Source organism: Podarcis melisellensis, assembly GCF_964234715.1.
Source record: "Podarcis melisellensis genome assembly, chromosome: 5".
Lineage (NCBI taxonomy): Eukaryota > Metazoa > Chordata > Lepidosauria > Squamata > Lacertidae > Podarcis > Podarcis melisellensis.
Window position 1 is genome coordinate 24,267,644 of NC_138537.1, and position 16,552 is coordinate 24,284,195.

The window sequence follows — 16,552 nt, forward strand, 5'->3', positions numbered from 1 at the left end:
AGCTGGAATTCAGAGAAATGTACAAACAGCTGTACAAGCCCAAAGCCCTCCTGACATGAAGCTTTTGGACAGGAGCTCTCCAAGAAATGTAGTAAACTGCTTTTGGAGCCGAAAGAAACTTACAAAAACAGTTTGCAATATGGCACAGATTTATGCAATTATTTGGTTGCTCCAGAAAATTCTGAAAGGGAACTTTTTCTACTGCCACAAAGATCAACGTGTTTGACTTACACTTGTAAAAGGAAAAGAATGCCATGCAAATTTTATGTGCAGCATAAATGAGTTTTTCCAGAAATAGTTGAATAGAGATTTTTCAGGAAGAAGACTGATAAAGCAGTTTAAACGTCACATTCAAACAAATGTTTACTTGATTTTTCTTTTAAAAAACAACTTTTAAGGAATGGAGCCTTAATAGCATACACCTCATTTTGGAATCTAAACTTAATTTAAGAGTAAGAAAAAAATATAAAAGCACTGAAAATTTTAGCACTACTGAAAAGCTGTGTGAAAAAATCATAGGGATAGTCACTTGAAAAAAATATGACTTTAAGATTATGCTTAGTATTATGTCATTTGTCCAATTTTATGTTGCACAATCTTCATTCATTTTCATATTAATTTTTTTCTGGACAGATGCATTTCTAGAAGTGGAAAAAATTTCAACCCAAACCACAGGTTGCTCCATATTTAAGTTGGAAATGCCACTGCATGCTCAAACCTTGAATATAGCTTAGGTAGCATTTGGGATCACTTTGATTAAAATATGCAAACACATATTGTGGTGCAGCTGTTGTTGCACAGAGGAACAAGTTTCTCTCTTTTTTTTTTGTCAATGCTTCTAGGTTTTCAGAGGATTTTTTAAACATTTTTTTTAGTTCATTATGGATCATTTCCCAGTAGTTTTTAATTATACTACATGCCCACCACATATGGTAAAAGGATCCCTCTACTGTCTTACATTTCCAACAATTGCCCTTGGTTGATTTTGACATTTTTACTACTCTATTTGGTTTCAAGTGCCACCTATGCAGCATCTTAATAAATGTTTCTCTTAGTGTTTAGCATGCTGTAAACTTTATATTTACTTTGCCCAGCTGCTCCCATAGTGCAAAATCAATACTGCGTCCCACGTCCCTGGCCCAATTTATCATTGAAGGTTTAACCATTTCCTCCATTGTACCCCACTCAAGTAGTAAGTTATACATTTTTAATAATATTTTGACCCTGGATCCTAATATTATCTTTTCAAACTGTGAGACCTGCATTTTTAACAAGATACAGTATTCAGTGCTTCAAGGTTGGCAGTTTTAGAATATGAAAGAGGCAGCTGAGGTATATTGCACTAGCAATTAAGCTAAAGGAAGGGCCTGGGTCAACTGGCATAGTTACTTTTTTAATTATTCTAGAAAACAGGTGTAGCATACCACATTCCTAATACAGTCTTAGTAAAAACTTATTCAGAATACAAGCCAGAAAGCAGTGCAAGTATGCCCCTGAACAGCTGGCTACCTGCTACTGACAATCCTTTAAAAAAAAGAAAACAATACTGTCAATGTTCAACCAGTTGGGACTAAAGCCAGCTTTGTTTTCCCTTTCTTCTTGCCTCCCCCATCTTTGGACCAACTTACCTGCTTCGGTCTCCTCTTTTCACACCATTTCCTTGTTTTATACGTCTCCTCCCCACCTCTGTGCTTTTTCTCTTTTCATTTTCCTCTGAATGCCTTGAGTGGCTAGCACTTTCGATCTATCGCTACCTCTCTGGATAGATCACATTTAATATAAACACTTTGTACCTATGATTTAAAGGGGTTTTAAATTAAAAACAAGAAAAACAATACAAAGAAAGCAATGGATAATAGTCAGGATTTTTAAAGTTTTAAATTAATTTAGTTGTTTCAACAACATTTCAAAATGCCTGAGTAAATAAAAAAAAGGAGTTTGCTTGGCGTCTAAAAGATAGCAAACAGGCATACACCTCCCTGGGAAGGGAATCCCATAGCTTGGGTACCACAATGGGGAAAGACCTCTCCCTTGTACATGTAAGTTTCCCCTGTGATGCAGATGGCATTCAAAGAAGGATTATCAGTCTCTGCCAATCAAAACACTGGCTGCTGCCTTCTTATGTGAAATGTTCAGCCCATGCTGAACTACAAAGTGTCATGCATAAAGCAAATAACCATTTGTGGAGATGGTAATTAAGGCATAACATTGATAAGACTACTAGTTGATGTGACATTCTACCTTAAATATGACTACAGTTTCTTTGAATCCAAATTCTGAAAGTAAGCAATACCACTGGTGTTCATTTCTATTAATGAACTATAATGAACTGAAGAGCAAGTTGTGAAGAGATTAGAAACAGTGGGAGTGGGGTTAATGTGTTCAACAAGCACTCAAGGAAAGTACTCCAGGTACTGTTTAAATATTATCTGTTCTACATATAATTATTATCTGTTCTACATATAATTATTTTAGATCATACATGTGGGTAAACTGTGGATGTATTGAACTGCTGGTTGGAGAGCAATTCTTTGACTCCTTTATTAGATAGCTGAATTAGCAACAAACCTGGAAACTTATGTTCAGGACAAAAGTATGCTTTTACTATGCTAAGTTTGGGAGAGAAAAAACCTTAGCTACTGTGGAAGTTTTAACAACACATGAGACTTGTTGGCTGCCATCCTTTTCGCATACAATGCCTACCCAGATATGTACTGTAGTATGTTTACTGTGCTTGGCCTATTGCTGATTTTATTTATTATTTGACTTTTTTAAATGACTTTTTAACAGTTTTACTAATAAGGTTATTGTTTTGCTCTTTTTATCATACCTTATTTTGATCTAGAGTTTTAACTTGTAAAACACATTTTGGGATGCCTTGGCAGAAAGGCAGTACAATGGACCCTCGGGTTACGTACCTCTCTGGATATGTAATCTTCAGACTGTGAAAGCGGCAAACCCGGAAGTATTTTTCCGGGTTTTGCCACTCGCACATGAGCAGAAGCACTTTGTGCGCATGCACGGAAGTGTTCTATCGCACTGTGTGTGCGCGCGCAGAAGCTGCGCCTCTGGTTACAGGTTTTTTGGGATGTGCACAGACACCCCCCACCAGAATGAATCAAATCCGTATCCAGCGGGTCCACTGTATATGAACAGCTCACTATACTCTATAATGTATATTTCCAAATATAGGCCATCTGGGTTTGGAAAAGAGGGAAATATTATAGCATTTTCCATAAAATAACACACTTGAAAGTTGGATGCCTTATGTTCCAAACCTCCTGAGTGACTATTAAAGCTTACAGAAAATCAGAGTCAATCAACATCAACACAAAACCCTTGGTTAACATTATAATACAGAATCAGATTTTCAATTATGCCTTTCTAATGGTTTTTTCTGACACTGTAATAGCAGTATTATCTTTAAATTCTGTTGGTACTCATTATGTATAAAAACTAATTGAATGTCTATGCACATAGCTGAAAAAATGCAAGTTAATCAACCTCATGTTTCCATCAAGCACCTTGAGTTCAAGCCATGATGCAAAGGAAGATCCCAGGAAGGGGTTCAAGCCCGAATCTGCACTAACTTCAAGCACCGTTTTGGCAGGGACTGGGCATCCGGCTTGGAGCTCCTGAGTGAAGAAAAATCCCAGCAGGGCTTGCAACTGTCACCTAGTTCAATAGGCACTGACTACATGTCCCACTTGGCAAAGAAAAATTTAAAGATTCCTGATTCTTCCCGTACAGCCCCACAGCTGATGGCATAGATGGGGGGGGGGGGAGGCTTCATAGACCCAAGCTAGGGCTCCTATTGAGCCAAACTAGGCCTTTGGGCAAGAAACTCCACACTGCTGTGCTAAACCATAGTTTAGTGTTACATCTGAACAAAGACATTCATATCCATTTTTTTTTCCACTGACACTCTGAATTCTATGCCTTTATTCTTTCAAAAAATGCTCAAAGCATCCTACAGTCTAATTATGGGTGGATAGTGAGTACTCTGTCCATGTCTCATTTCCTGCAACCAGTGTCTGTAATCAGGAAAAGCAGTCTCTTTTCCAGCTGGCTGACTGTTCTATTGTTTTTATGAAAGCATAACTCAAGAAGCCAGATGTTCATAGTTGTCATCTCTTGATTTGGGGAGGGGGATTTACCCCATAAATAATTCTACTAACAGTGATTACTGAAAATGCTGGGGAACTACTCACCAAAATAGCAGAGGAAGAGACCATTTAACCTTCCAGCAGAAAAATCATGGGATTCATGGGAAATGGCTAAACCGAGTATGAGTACAAACTAAGTTTAGTTTCTATCCAAATAACCTGTATCTCACTGCTTTTTCATAGAAAGCTAAAATGGTGTTTCAGTGTGCATTCTCAATTTAAAACGAAAAGGGCTATCCATATTTATATTCTATTTGTGCTTTTGGTTTCACACCCAGTATTTATTAGAGGAACAAAAACCTAAGCATATTCGTTCTTGTTGCACTTCCGTAAGCAGTCAGCAGAACACTTCAAGTAGAGATGGTATTACTACACAACACACCGGTTTTTGTTTTATTTTACTTTTTAAATTCCCACACCAAAATACTTTCCATTGCCTGATACTGTTGTTGTCCTAGCTGTGTTTCATAGAATAAGATGGACAGTGAGCTACTGGTTTAGAAGGCCTAATAATGTAAGAGTCTCTCAATAAGCTATAATGTGCCTAAACATTAAGTTCACATGGTAAGAACGTTTATGGCACAGAACCCAAGGTCCTGGTTTTGACTTTTGAAGTCATAAATAATTTGGTAATAGAACTCCTGAAGAGGTCCTAATTATTTCTCTCCAACTGAGGGGAGGGCATGGAATTGGTTGTTGCCTCAAGTTATGAGATTTCTGTACCTATAAGACTTGGGAAAACCAGGGCCTGGATGTCCCTTCTTTGGGCTGCACTGTGGTAGCAAGAGCTAAACCTGCAGAAGGGTGGCAAAAGTAAACATTTGGTCTTGAGGCTTTCAAAAAGGAACTAGTTACCGAGCCCTCAGGGTGGTTTAGGTAAAAATAATATCTAAACCAAACAGAAATATAATCACCTTTTTCTACATGTCTGCTGCAATAGCTGTTTTGTTCGTCTGGAGGAGACTTTTCTGGTCTGACCTTTTTTTCTTCCCAATGGGGTGGGTGGGAGAGAACACATATTGCTCCCTCTAATAGCAAACTCAGGTGGTGAGCACCCACTGAATTGGCCACAGAGAAATAATAGGGAGAGTATCAGCACGCTTAGGGAACCCTGAATTTGCAGAATTATTTGGTTTTTACAAAGTCTAACCATAACCATGGATTTCAAGGTGGTGTACACAAAATACAAGCATTAATACAATGTTAAACACAATAAAAATTAAAACCTGGTGGAATATAAAATAACAGTCATTCAACCAGCTACTAAAACAATGCAATAAATATTACAAGTCTGGTAAAATAAACAGTCTTAACCTGGCACTGGAAAGCTATTAATGTTGGTCTTATATCCCAAAGCCAGGGTGTCACCACCAAGAAGGCCCTCTCCTTTGTGGATACTTAACACACTTACAGATGGAACTTTAAAAGAAGCGCTTCATCTGAAATCAGTGAAACATAAAGACATGTAGGCCAAAACCTTGGAATCAGCTACCGGTCACACAGATTTTAAAAAACTACTGGCTCCATTGCTCTACCTCTAAAACTGATTCCACACGACTGATACGGGCACATGGCATGGCCTCAGGCCTTTCCTACAACCCCAAAGATGTAGTGTGCCCCCCAAGAATTGGCCAGTGCAGAATATTGTAGAATTGCTGCCAACTCTCAAAGAGACAGGACACAGCAGGCTACTGGCTGTACTAACATTCTAGAACATACATGTATAAATGGTACCCATCTATTAAGGAAAAGGTCAAAGGATCAAGAGAGGGTAAAGTGAAATACCAATTACTAGTTTGTTAATAGTACTAGGGGGACAGGAGGCCTAGAAAATGTGAAATTAGTCTTTACTTGTGACTTGCTCCTAAGTACAATATCCTCACAAGCTTAGGACATGTCTTAAAAGCCTGCCGGAGACAGACACTGCACACTCCTATTGTGAAGTAATGAATCATTGCAATCTTTTGTTGCAAGTCTCACTTGCATCTATTTGGTGATGATGCTCTTTGGCATAAATCAAAGAGACACATGAAAAGAATACAACAGCAATTTGAGGGAAGGGTTCTAGTAAAGGGTTGAAGCCATTCTGCTATACAGCTCTTTAACCTCCTGTATAGCAAAATCCCATGGCATCTAATGGGACCTGCCCCATGTTACGCATGCCCCAGTATTTTGATTTATTCACATCAACAACAGAATGGTTATAAACGCAATCCACACAAACTGCCTACTTGCCAAGGCATACAGGCTCAGACCCACCCACAAAGCATTTATTCAGCAAACCTGGATGTCTTGGGGACCTTTTTTGCTGCTAACTAATCACACAGAATAAGGTCTGAAAGCAGGCCTATTTCTTTTTGCTGCTGTTACTGTTTCATTTCCTCCTTCAGCTGTTTATATGGCTCTGCATTTTCTGCAAACACTTTTGTGTTCTAGCTTGCCTTTCATAAACTAGACTGGTTTTCCAAATGTTCTACTCCGGAAGGCATACACAACACCTTAGTGTGTGAATAACACTCCTAGTCACAAGTACAACAGCTCTCATGTTGGTGAGCACTAAGCCACTGATACTTTTGGGGGGTACCCTGGAGTTGGCTCAAAAGCTTTTCAAAAATGCTTCAAGAGCAGCAGTAGCTTTGAAATATAGCTAAAATATAATGGCCCATCAATATTGCTAACCTTCCACTGCAATGTGCAGCTGCCAGACTGCTGCCTACTTACTAGGTCACGCTCAACTCAACTGGGGCAGCAACAAGGCATAACAAGGCCTGCCTCACGCCTCACAAAAACCAACTAGGAGCTGTAAAATATGCCCCAGATTATTTTTTTACAATGTACTCATAGGTTTCATACAAGGTTTCATAGCAAACATGCAGTAGGCTCTCAGCAGTCAACAGAAAAGCTTTCCCTGAAACTAGTTTTTAAAATGCTGCTTCAAGAGATCCTGCTTCATTTAAAGTATGCATGTTGACACCCAAGATCCATTTTTAAAACGAATATAGTAAAATTGGTCTGCCAAGTCAAATAAAGTATTTTAAATATACAGCAATATTCCCTTGCTCAAAAAACCCCGAGAACAGTCTTAACTATTGTCTGATATTGAAACACTAGTTATGTCTTTATGTTAGGACATAGATGGCTGGGAGAAAATAGCTACATAGTTGTGGCACTGGTACCAAATGTTATTAGATGTTCTTAAAATAAAAGGCTCAATATGTGCATCTGAGCTGCACAAGATGATGTTATTCTAATAACCTGAAGATAATATTTCTCCCTGCCAAAAAGAAATCTGACACAGCTTTAGCAAAGGAACCATAATACTACAAGACTTCCCTTGTTTTGCTGCTTGAAGTTTTCATTTCAATGCAGAATTAGCTCACTAAAGTCTGTAAAGCAGAAAAGGGAAAAAGCTTCTAGAAAGTTGGCATTACAAGATAAGAATATAATAATTTAAACTTTTATTTTATACCAGATTACTTCAACACTTGCAAACATTCTGCACCCTTCTATTTGATTCCATCGCACTCCCTTCAATCACTCCCTCCACATAGGCCCCAGAACTGAGAACTAGAACCTCTGATACTAATATTTCAGATCACCCATTTTAATAGTGAGACTTTTAAAGGATTGCATTGCTCACAGTCGTGCATTCATACTAATTGCACTCACGGATCAGAAGGTGATTTTAAAGGAAGCAGTCTTTAACTGCTATAGAGCTGAATTTACATAGTAAAATTAAGAATTTGTCATCCACTACAGATTTTATTACCTTTGTTTCTATTTTACATCTACACTTTTAGATGTGAAAGAAGAATGAAGCAGCACTGCATATTGTGGGAATGCTTCGGGCCTATGCAGGATTCTCACTTGCATTTGTTTCTGGTCCACATCCACAAATCACTTCAACATGGCAAACTGCTATTTTAGAGGCTGAAATTATGAAAGCCTGTAGCTGTTCTGAGCATGCTCAAGAACACAACTTTAAAGGATGAAATTCAGTAACAGCATGATATGAGCAGTACCTACTGTTTTCAATTTGCATAATCCTTTTATTCCCCCTCCCTTCAAGTAAAGCATATAAGAGCAATGCATAAAGAGACCCTTATCAATGTTGATGCTAATGCAAGGTTTTGTTCTATTATGAAAGAGGCCTCAAGAGCTGAGTTTTACCATTTATAATACTTTATCAGCAACAATTAGCACGCTATACAAGTAAGCTTTTTCATAGAACAGAGAGAGATACTCTATGAAGAAATCCTTACAATCAGGTTTTCAACAATCCAGCGGCTGCTGTGGAGACTTCACAATTGCAGCTATTCATTAGAGTGCTGGACTACAGCCTGCACAGTTCACACTGGTCAGTTATCTATCCCTTTTCTAACCAGTCTGGTAATATTTGCACCGGGTATCTGCCAAACATGTAGGAGGCTTAAACAAGCTTTCCCAGTGATGTATTCTTTCAAGAGTGGCAACATATTTCTCAAGAGCCAAAAGTATAGTAATCAGCTAGTTATGTTTTTAGAAGTCTAGTGAATGTTTGGATTTAACAGGATTAAAAGATCTAAGGTTTCATTTTTACCAGTTTAATTTATGCCAGTTATTAAAACACATCTGAGGATTTTGTCATCTGAAATGCATTAAGTATTTACTAAAATAAACTCAAAATGGTAACTACAGTATATATTCTATTAATATGGCATCATCTAGTAGTTCACATTCATCGCTTATTAGTTTCTGAGTCCAACATGGAGAACAGATTCTATATATTGTGACAGCTCTGCAGCTTAAAAAACAGTCTGGTTTTCTGGATGTACAATATTGCCAGAATATTTTGTATATTAGCAATTTGGAACTCTTACTTTTATACTAGATACAGTAAAGGACCCATGGACGGTTAATTCCAGTCAAAGGCGACTTCAGGCTGAGGGAGCCGGCGTTTGTCCACGGACAGCTTTCCAGGTCATGTGGCCAGCATGACTTAATTGCTTCTGGTGCAACGGGACACCGTGATGGAAACCAGAACGCATGGAAACGCTGTTTACCTCCCCGCTGCAGTGGTACCTATTTATATACTTGCACTGGTATGCTTTCGAACTGCTAGGTTGGCAAGGGCTGAGTCATAGGGATGCCAATCGTAAAGTCGGCGGTTCGAATCAGCACGATGGTGGTGAGCTCCAGTTACTTTGTCCCAGCAACTTGTATACTACACAGGCACCAACTAATTATGAATTATTTCTGGAATAAAAAGGAGAACTAAAATACAGAGGCACCAAATTACAGCATCTCCAAATGTAGCTTTTGAAAACTTTGATTGGAGACTTGCTAGAAACAAGTAATTTAAAGAGAACATCCAATAACACTTACCAAGTCACATAATCTAGCAATATTCCCAGCAGGACCAAGACCTTGGGCTGTTTCATACCAATTCCCAAGTTAAAGACTACTATTCACGTTTTGAAGGTCCTAGCTGCACCACATTCCTGATCCATCCCAATATACATTAGTTTACTATATAAAAGTACTTAGAAGCAGTTCTTGAACTGGTGCTGGAGCAAGGAAACAATCTGTTCTCCTGGACAAAAAATATTAATACAAGAAAGAGCCTCCACCATGCATTAAGAGCACAGTTTGAAAACTTGATACCGTCCTCACCAATATTAAGCTGCTGATATGTTCTGTATTGTCATTACAAGCGCTACTTCAATGTAACACCTTTTATGACTCATACAGAGGTTAACTGAACTGACAGCTAAGTAATTTAATATGACTACAAGAACATCAATAAAAGAGGCCTCACATTGAGATAATGGGTTTCTCTTGCACATTCCATGTTGATAGAATCCTCGTGGAGGCCAAATCCAGAGTTAATCTCTGGTACCCATACAGTAAGTAATTTGAAATCCAAACACAAGCCAACTCCCCCTTTTTATAATTTTCTGCAAAATGTTTCTGCCTAACATTTTTCCTGTATATTTTATCTCAATTATCAACACACAAGAAGCTGGCCGAAGGGGCCCAGCAAGCCACTCTTCTGTTGCTGAAGAAATAAAAGGGGGGAGTATTTGAACAGTATGTGAACACCCTCTTAAGCATGCTGTTGTTTCTTGGAAGAGGCCTGTCATAAGACAACTGAAGTGTCCCACATACATTTCTAGTTGTACACAATGCCCCACAGAACTAGTTTATTTGCATTCGGTATAGCCCAAGGAATTCTGCTATACTGTACTGGTCACTGACAAAATAATCCATGTATGTGTGTCAGCTCAAAAATTTTGCTTCAAGTAATATTATTTACACACATTGTTCCACAATACCATAATAAACGTAACTTGCATACAGCCTTTAATCAGTACCACCAACTGAAGAACAAAGCCTACAATTTGAAGCAAGCATACTAAGACTAAAAATATCCTCAATAAATGTGATTAGGGTTGTACTATACATACATTAAAATTTCTTATCAATACATCAGATCCAACCAAATTTAGCACACCCATTTAAAAAATAGTATGTCAGTGGGTTGCATTCAATGGCTGCACAAGTGGAAGGCAGACCATGCAAGCACTCTTATCGCTTCCCTTCCTCGCCCCTGCAACTCTTGTACTCTCCAAAACCCCTGTTCAGAGGGAACTCTGTTGTATGGGGCAGCGGTGCAACAGAGAGTATTGCCTAAAATCAGGAAGAACTGTGCACCAGAGCAACTCCCCAGATCCCTCTGCACAATTTCAGGCTAGTTCCTCCTCACACAGCATAGTATGCAACACAGATCCACTGTCTGAGAGAGGCAACTCTCCAGAGGTTTCTCAGGGAGAGGGGGAGAAGAGAAAGATGAATTGCACAAGTCCCTTTTCACTCACACTACAACTCGATATTAGCATCAGGCTTAATACCAAAGCTATCCCTTTCCCCCTTACCAAGTCCATTTCCTTTATCTTGAAGTTGAAGCGAGGATGTTTATTTAATAAGACAAAATACAATATATACCTCCATTAGCGGTGGTTTCAACTTCAGTAAACCATAGCAAAATCAAGTTAGATGTAATACCCAATTGCTAATGCTGTATCAATTTCTGCAAAGCGGCAGGTGCCTGTTCTCTTCTGTATTTAATCATAAGTAGATTTGTTGACAAGTAGAGATCATACCTATACTAGGTTACAATTTCCTCAAGTAGAGAATTTCTACTTGATGCTTACAACTCAAATGTAATGGAATACTCTGATGCACAAGGCAATTTCATATGCTATTTGAAAGACTTCAAGAAATAAGCACATTCTAGGGAAAGTTACTCTATACTTTAAATTAGCACCAACAGTGCAATCCTATACACATCTACTCAGAATTAACCCTTAATTGGGGCATAGTCTCAGATAGACAGGTATAAGATTGTGGCAAGAGATGACTAAGGATTTCCATCCCTATGCTACTAAATTTACAAAGAGGAACTCTTACAGAGCTAGGCCAGAGGTTAATAGGACAGTCCTCTCACTTCTACGAAGGAAATTCAGTCATTTCCCAAGGAAAGTGTTTGCATCTTCTGCCCCTCTCATTGTGCTACAGTACTGTTCTGCTTATTTCCTTCTACTGTGCTTGTACGAATAAACATTTTCATGTACAGTAAGACTCTTAATGAAGTGGTGGTTTTTTTTAAGTTATAAATTATTTATAGAATGTTTAAGGGCTACATTTCCAAATTTGGTTCTTTACCCAAAGAAACAGAGCCCATATGAAGTGTGTTACCCACACAACTTTCCCTAAAGAGAGGGAAAGCCCTGTCTTTCATTCTGTCCACAGCAGCAGTTGTTAACAATTGTGGAACAGAACAACTTTCCTTGAAAATCCTGAAGCCCTTTACGATGCAATTCTATACATGCAAACTTGCAACTTACACCCAAACAAGTTGCTTTATAACTTGCTTCTTTTCCGTTTAAGCACGCTAAAGCTACAATCCTAAATACACATCATGAAACAAGTCTCAATGATTTCATGGGACTTGTCTCTGAATAAATATCCCAAGTTTATACTGTTATTCACCAATCTCTCAAATCTTGTTCCCTTTATAATAACCACACACCTAACAATGATAAAGCAAGGGTTCTATTTAAAAACAAGTAATGTGATGCCATGGCTAACTTGCTTACTTTTTCCTATGAAGAACATTTTGTTAGTAAGCTTTTGCAGCCATTACACTGAAACTGCTGAAGAAAACATGTTACAAATCTGCCCACTGAATTACACACACCCATTGATAACTATGTTTCCATTGCTGTCATGTATATGTATTCAACATTAACAGAGAATAGGTCTGGATTTATTCAGCTAACATAGCTCAAGTTAAACAAGTGCATAGCATAAAGACTAACTATATATCCAACTTGTGCTTTAAACAATGGAAGAGAGTAACCTTACTTCAAGTTATCAATTGTGATGGGCTTGTAAGTCCTTGTAACTGTTTTTTCAAGACTACGGAAACAGTGATTTGCTTTTTGTATTCAGCTTAATATTCATAGTCTCATTTCCTTAAGTTCTTCCTTACGGTGGTTTACACATTTTTGCTACACAAGTAGTTTAGTAGTGAATCCCCTTTGTCACATCGTATGTCACATCTTTGGAAGAGATTAAGACACTTAAACTTGATAAATAAATGCTGTAAGAGTGTCTGCAACTAGACACCTGCATAAAAAAAAGATAGAAGATAAATACCTGTCTTCATCACCATCAACAGGAATAGATATGCCAAAGACAGAGCTGGCAAGACTGTTCATTGGAGTAGTTGCAGGTAAATTAAGAGGGTTTGCTAAAGTGTCCGGAATAGGTGGCTTCACAAGAAGTTTATTTTCAGCAAGAGAAAGTGGTGGTTGAGGTAGGGGTTCAGATTTTCTTCTAGTATCATCAATCTGGCCTAAAGGTTGATTTGGAAATTGTCCAATGTTAGATTGTGGCAGATTTGCAGGTACATTGGTTGTGCCTTGCATTAGTGGAAGGCCAACATGTTGCTGGACAACACTGGAGCTCCTACTGACAGATGTATGGCTGGTCAGCTGGGACTGGACTAAAGTAACAGGGGCATTTGGCATAGTAACAGAAGTTGTAGACACACTGGGCACACTAGTACCCGGTACAGCTGCAGGCACATTCTGAACTCCAGAAACTATACTGTGAGGAGCACCGGCCACTTGACTGCTTCCACCTATTTGCTGCTGAGTCATAGATTTCTGTTGCACAACCCCCGCATGGCCAATGCCTTGCTGCACCACACCTCCTGGCTGAGGAATGACAGTCTGAATTGGAGTTGTCAGGCCACCCTGCAATAGCCCAGATACCTGTCCTACAGTTTCACCAGTTTGTGAAGAAACTCCCATCACTGGTGCTATGGGTGAGGGATTTGGACCAGCTATTTGTGCTGCTGGAAGACTGGATTTTCCAGTGCTCGGGACAGAACCTGAGATGGCCTGTTGAGTAGCTCCTTGAGACTGCATGACTGTCATATGTTGAATGTATTCCGGCTGGGCAGGAGTTTGGGCTGGCACCAGATGCACTGGTGGAATCTGCGACTGAGAATAAGCAAATTGCTGAGTCTGAGCCACAGGTACATTAGCTTGCTGTACCTGCTGTTGTGGCATAGGCAAACCTGTCTGGGCTATCGCTACATTCGAAGGTGGCATGCCTTTCCCATTAGGTCCAGCCTGTCCCATGTTCTGTGCATTTACCTGTGCCTGGGTCTGCAGCGGAGGCCCCATCATTTGCTGGCTCGCTGCTGTAGCCCCTGAATAGATTGGCTGAGCATTACTGTGAGGCACAGCCCCGCCTACGGGCTGCTGCCCAATGACAAAATTGGGTTGCTGTGGAGAGGGTTGGTTTATTTTCTCTGGCTGGAGTAGCTGTGACACAGCAGCAAGAGAGCTGTCAGCCAGGGAGTCGGGGCCATGTGCCGAAGTTGCAACCCCCGAAACTATCAAAGAGCCACCAGTAGCACCTAGGCCACTATCCCTATCTTGAACAGCTTGTTCAAAAGTACTGTTGTGTCTAATGCAATCCCCAGTCCTGGCTAAAACGGCCCCGCCCTCGGAGTCCCGGTCATAGTATTCCATACACGTCCATCGCCCCCGTCTATAGGGCTCTCCTGTACCGTGGTCCAGCTTAATCACCCTGAAGCGGGAACTGCATGCGGCGGCAGCCGTTAGAGGCATGGCTCCAGAGCCAGCAGCTGCCTGCGCAGTGCTGCCTCCTGCTGCCGCTGAAGAGGCCGGGGCGGCAGCCGCTGGGAGCACCGCGGAGCTCCTGGGAACAGCTCCTCCGTTGGCGGTCGGCACAGCAGGGGAAGGCGGCGGCGGCGGCTGGATCCCTCCGGAGGCCGCGGCGGCGACGGCGGCAGCAGCCACTTGCCCATCCAGGAGCAGGTTGGGAGAGACTGTCCCCGGGGTCTCCGCGTCGCCCACGTTGTTGAGGGTCTCCTCGGAGGAGCTGCGCTCGCAGACATCTTCGGGTCCGTAGTCGGTGGCGCGGGACACGTCGAAGATCTCGGAGGAAACGTCCTCGGTGCGGGATTCATCCGGGTCGTCCAGGCTCTCGGTGTCCTCGGTGATGCTGCTGGCCACCTGGGCCGTCGTCACGCTGGTGATCTGGAAGCAGCTCTTCTTCTTGGCCGGCATCTTGGACATGGTGCTTCCCCCGGGAGAATAAAAGAGGAGAAGTCGTCGTCGGGGGAGAGAGAATGAGGATGGGGGGTTCCGCCCACCTGCCCTCGCCGGAGGAGAAGAGAAAAGCAAAGAGCCGGAAAATGAAAAGGCTCGGTGGAGAAGGCAGAAGTCCGAGCCGGCCCTGGCGCAGCGGAGGGGAGGATCACGTTCTGTCTACAGCGCAGTCGCCGGCGGTATCGCACATTCCTCCGGCCCTCGCGACGCAGCCCCGGCTCAGCAGGCGGCCACCACCAGGCCTGGGGTTGGCGATGGGGGGAAAGGGAGAGCGAGGCAGAGGAGAATGGAAGGGGGGCGGCGGCCGAGCTCCTCCTCTTCCTCCCCCCGAGTAAGGCTGCGGGCCCCTCGGCGGGCGGGCGGCGCCACCTCCTCCTCCTCCTCTTCTTCTTCTCCTTCTTCCCTCAGCAGCGCCCCGCCGTCCCCCTTTCGCAGCCGCGGCTTTCTTCACACAGCCGGCTGTGGGGCTCCCAGGGCCGGGGTGGCGCTCTCCGCGGGGGTTTCCGGCGAGACCCGCGGTCCCCGAGGCGGGCCCAAGGCCGCTAGTCCGTCCGCTGTCCGTCCGCCGGGTCTCGGGGAAGAGGGGCGGCGGCGGCGGCGGCAGCCGGCAAGTGAGGCGCAGGCCGCCCTGCCTCCGCTGTCTACCTGGAGATCAGCACCAGACGCATCTTCTCGGGAGGAGGGAAGGAAAAGGGGGGAGGAACCAGCCCGGCTCACAGCGGCCCCCTCAGGCGGGCGGGCCTCCTAGACGCGGCTCTCTCTGCGCCGACGACGGAGGAGCCGGCCGGGCCCTTTTCCCTCCGCCTCACACTCTCTTCTTTCTCTCCCCCCCTCCCCCTTCTTTAAAGTCCGTGCGCGCTGCGCTCTCCAGCGCTGTGCCGAAGGAGCTGAAATTCAAACTGCTCACTCCCCTCGCTCAAGATGGGGCTCAAATGGAGCCGCGAGGCAACCTGGGAACTGGAGCTTAAGCCGCTGCTACTGCGGCAGCCGACACGGGGGGACCGCCTCTTACGCACAGGCGCGCTGACGTCACCGCCGCCCGGGCGCGCCTCCCATCCTTCCCCCTGCCCTCCCCCAGGATGAAGAGGTTCTGTCCTGGCCACGGAAAGGGGGCGGGCGGAGGAGACGAGGCGGCCGAGGAGAGGAAAGGGGCGGAGCCACCGCCGAGGGGAAAAGAAAAAACCCCTCCCCCCTGAGATCGTCATTTCAACCGTTTGGAATGTTCCACTCGCCCCGTAGCAGCCCCCCTCCTCCTCTTTCTTCACTGCGGGCTTGGTACCTTCCGTCGAAGGAGAGGGTGGGGGAGGGAATGGCGGCGTGACATCCTCCCCCCGCCTCAACTCGCTCCATTTTGGCGAGGAGGCTGAGGTGGTACTTTGCTCAGTCTTTCTCCGTGCGAGGCCGAGGAAGGGAGGCTCAACCGCGGCTGCCGTAGCTTTCGCGTTACGAGAACGTCAATGTGGCAATGACAGGAACAGGATTATATTTATATATTTATATATTTTACGCTGAGATGCACGACGCGCCCTATTACTACAAACCTTTTGCTCCCTGAAGGGTTTTCTGAAGGGCTTCGCCCCTCCTCCCTTTGCCCCGCCCCTACAGAAAGGCCACGCCGCTGCGTTTCGCCGTCCTTAATCCGAATTCACGACCAGTTCATCTTGCACACGGTCGCCGTAAGATTCGGATTAAGGT

The 16,552-nt window shown here is 43.0% G+C and overlaps 1 protein-coding gene across 2 annotated transcripts in view; it reads right to left on the reverse strand.

Annotated features, from left to right (window-relative positions):
- The window catches only part of TSC22D2 (TSC22 domain family member 2), a 36,466-nt gene extending 20,599 nt beyond the window's left edge, over positions 1 to 15,867 (reverse strand). The window contains exon 1 of one of the 2 annotated variants that reach the window (XM_081910945.1): positions 12,867 to 15,867. In XM_081910945.1, the coding sequence (XP_081767071.1) occupies positions 12,867 to 14,824 (1,958 nt within the window). In that variant the 5' untranslated portion in view covers positions 14,825 to 15,867. The remainder of the gene's footprint in view (positions 1 to 12,866) is intronic. The other variant, XM_081910946.1, reaches the window with a different exon arrangement.
- Between the last annotated feature and the right edge of the window lie 685 nt (positions 15,868 to 16,552).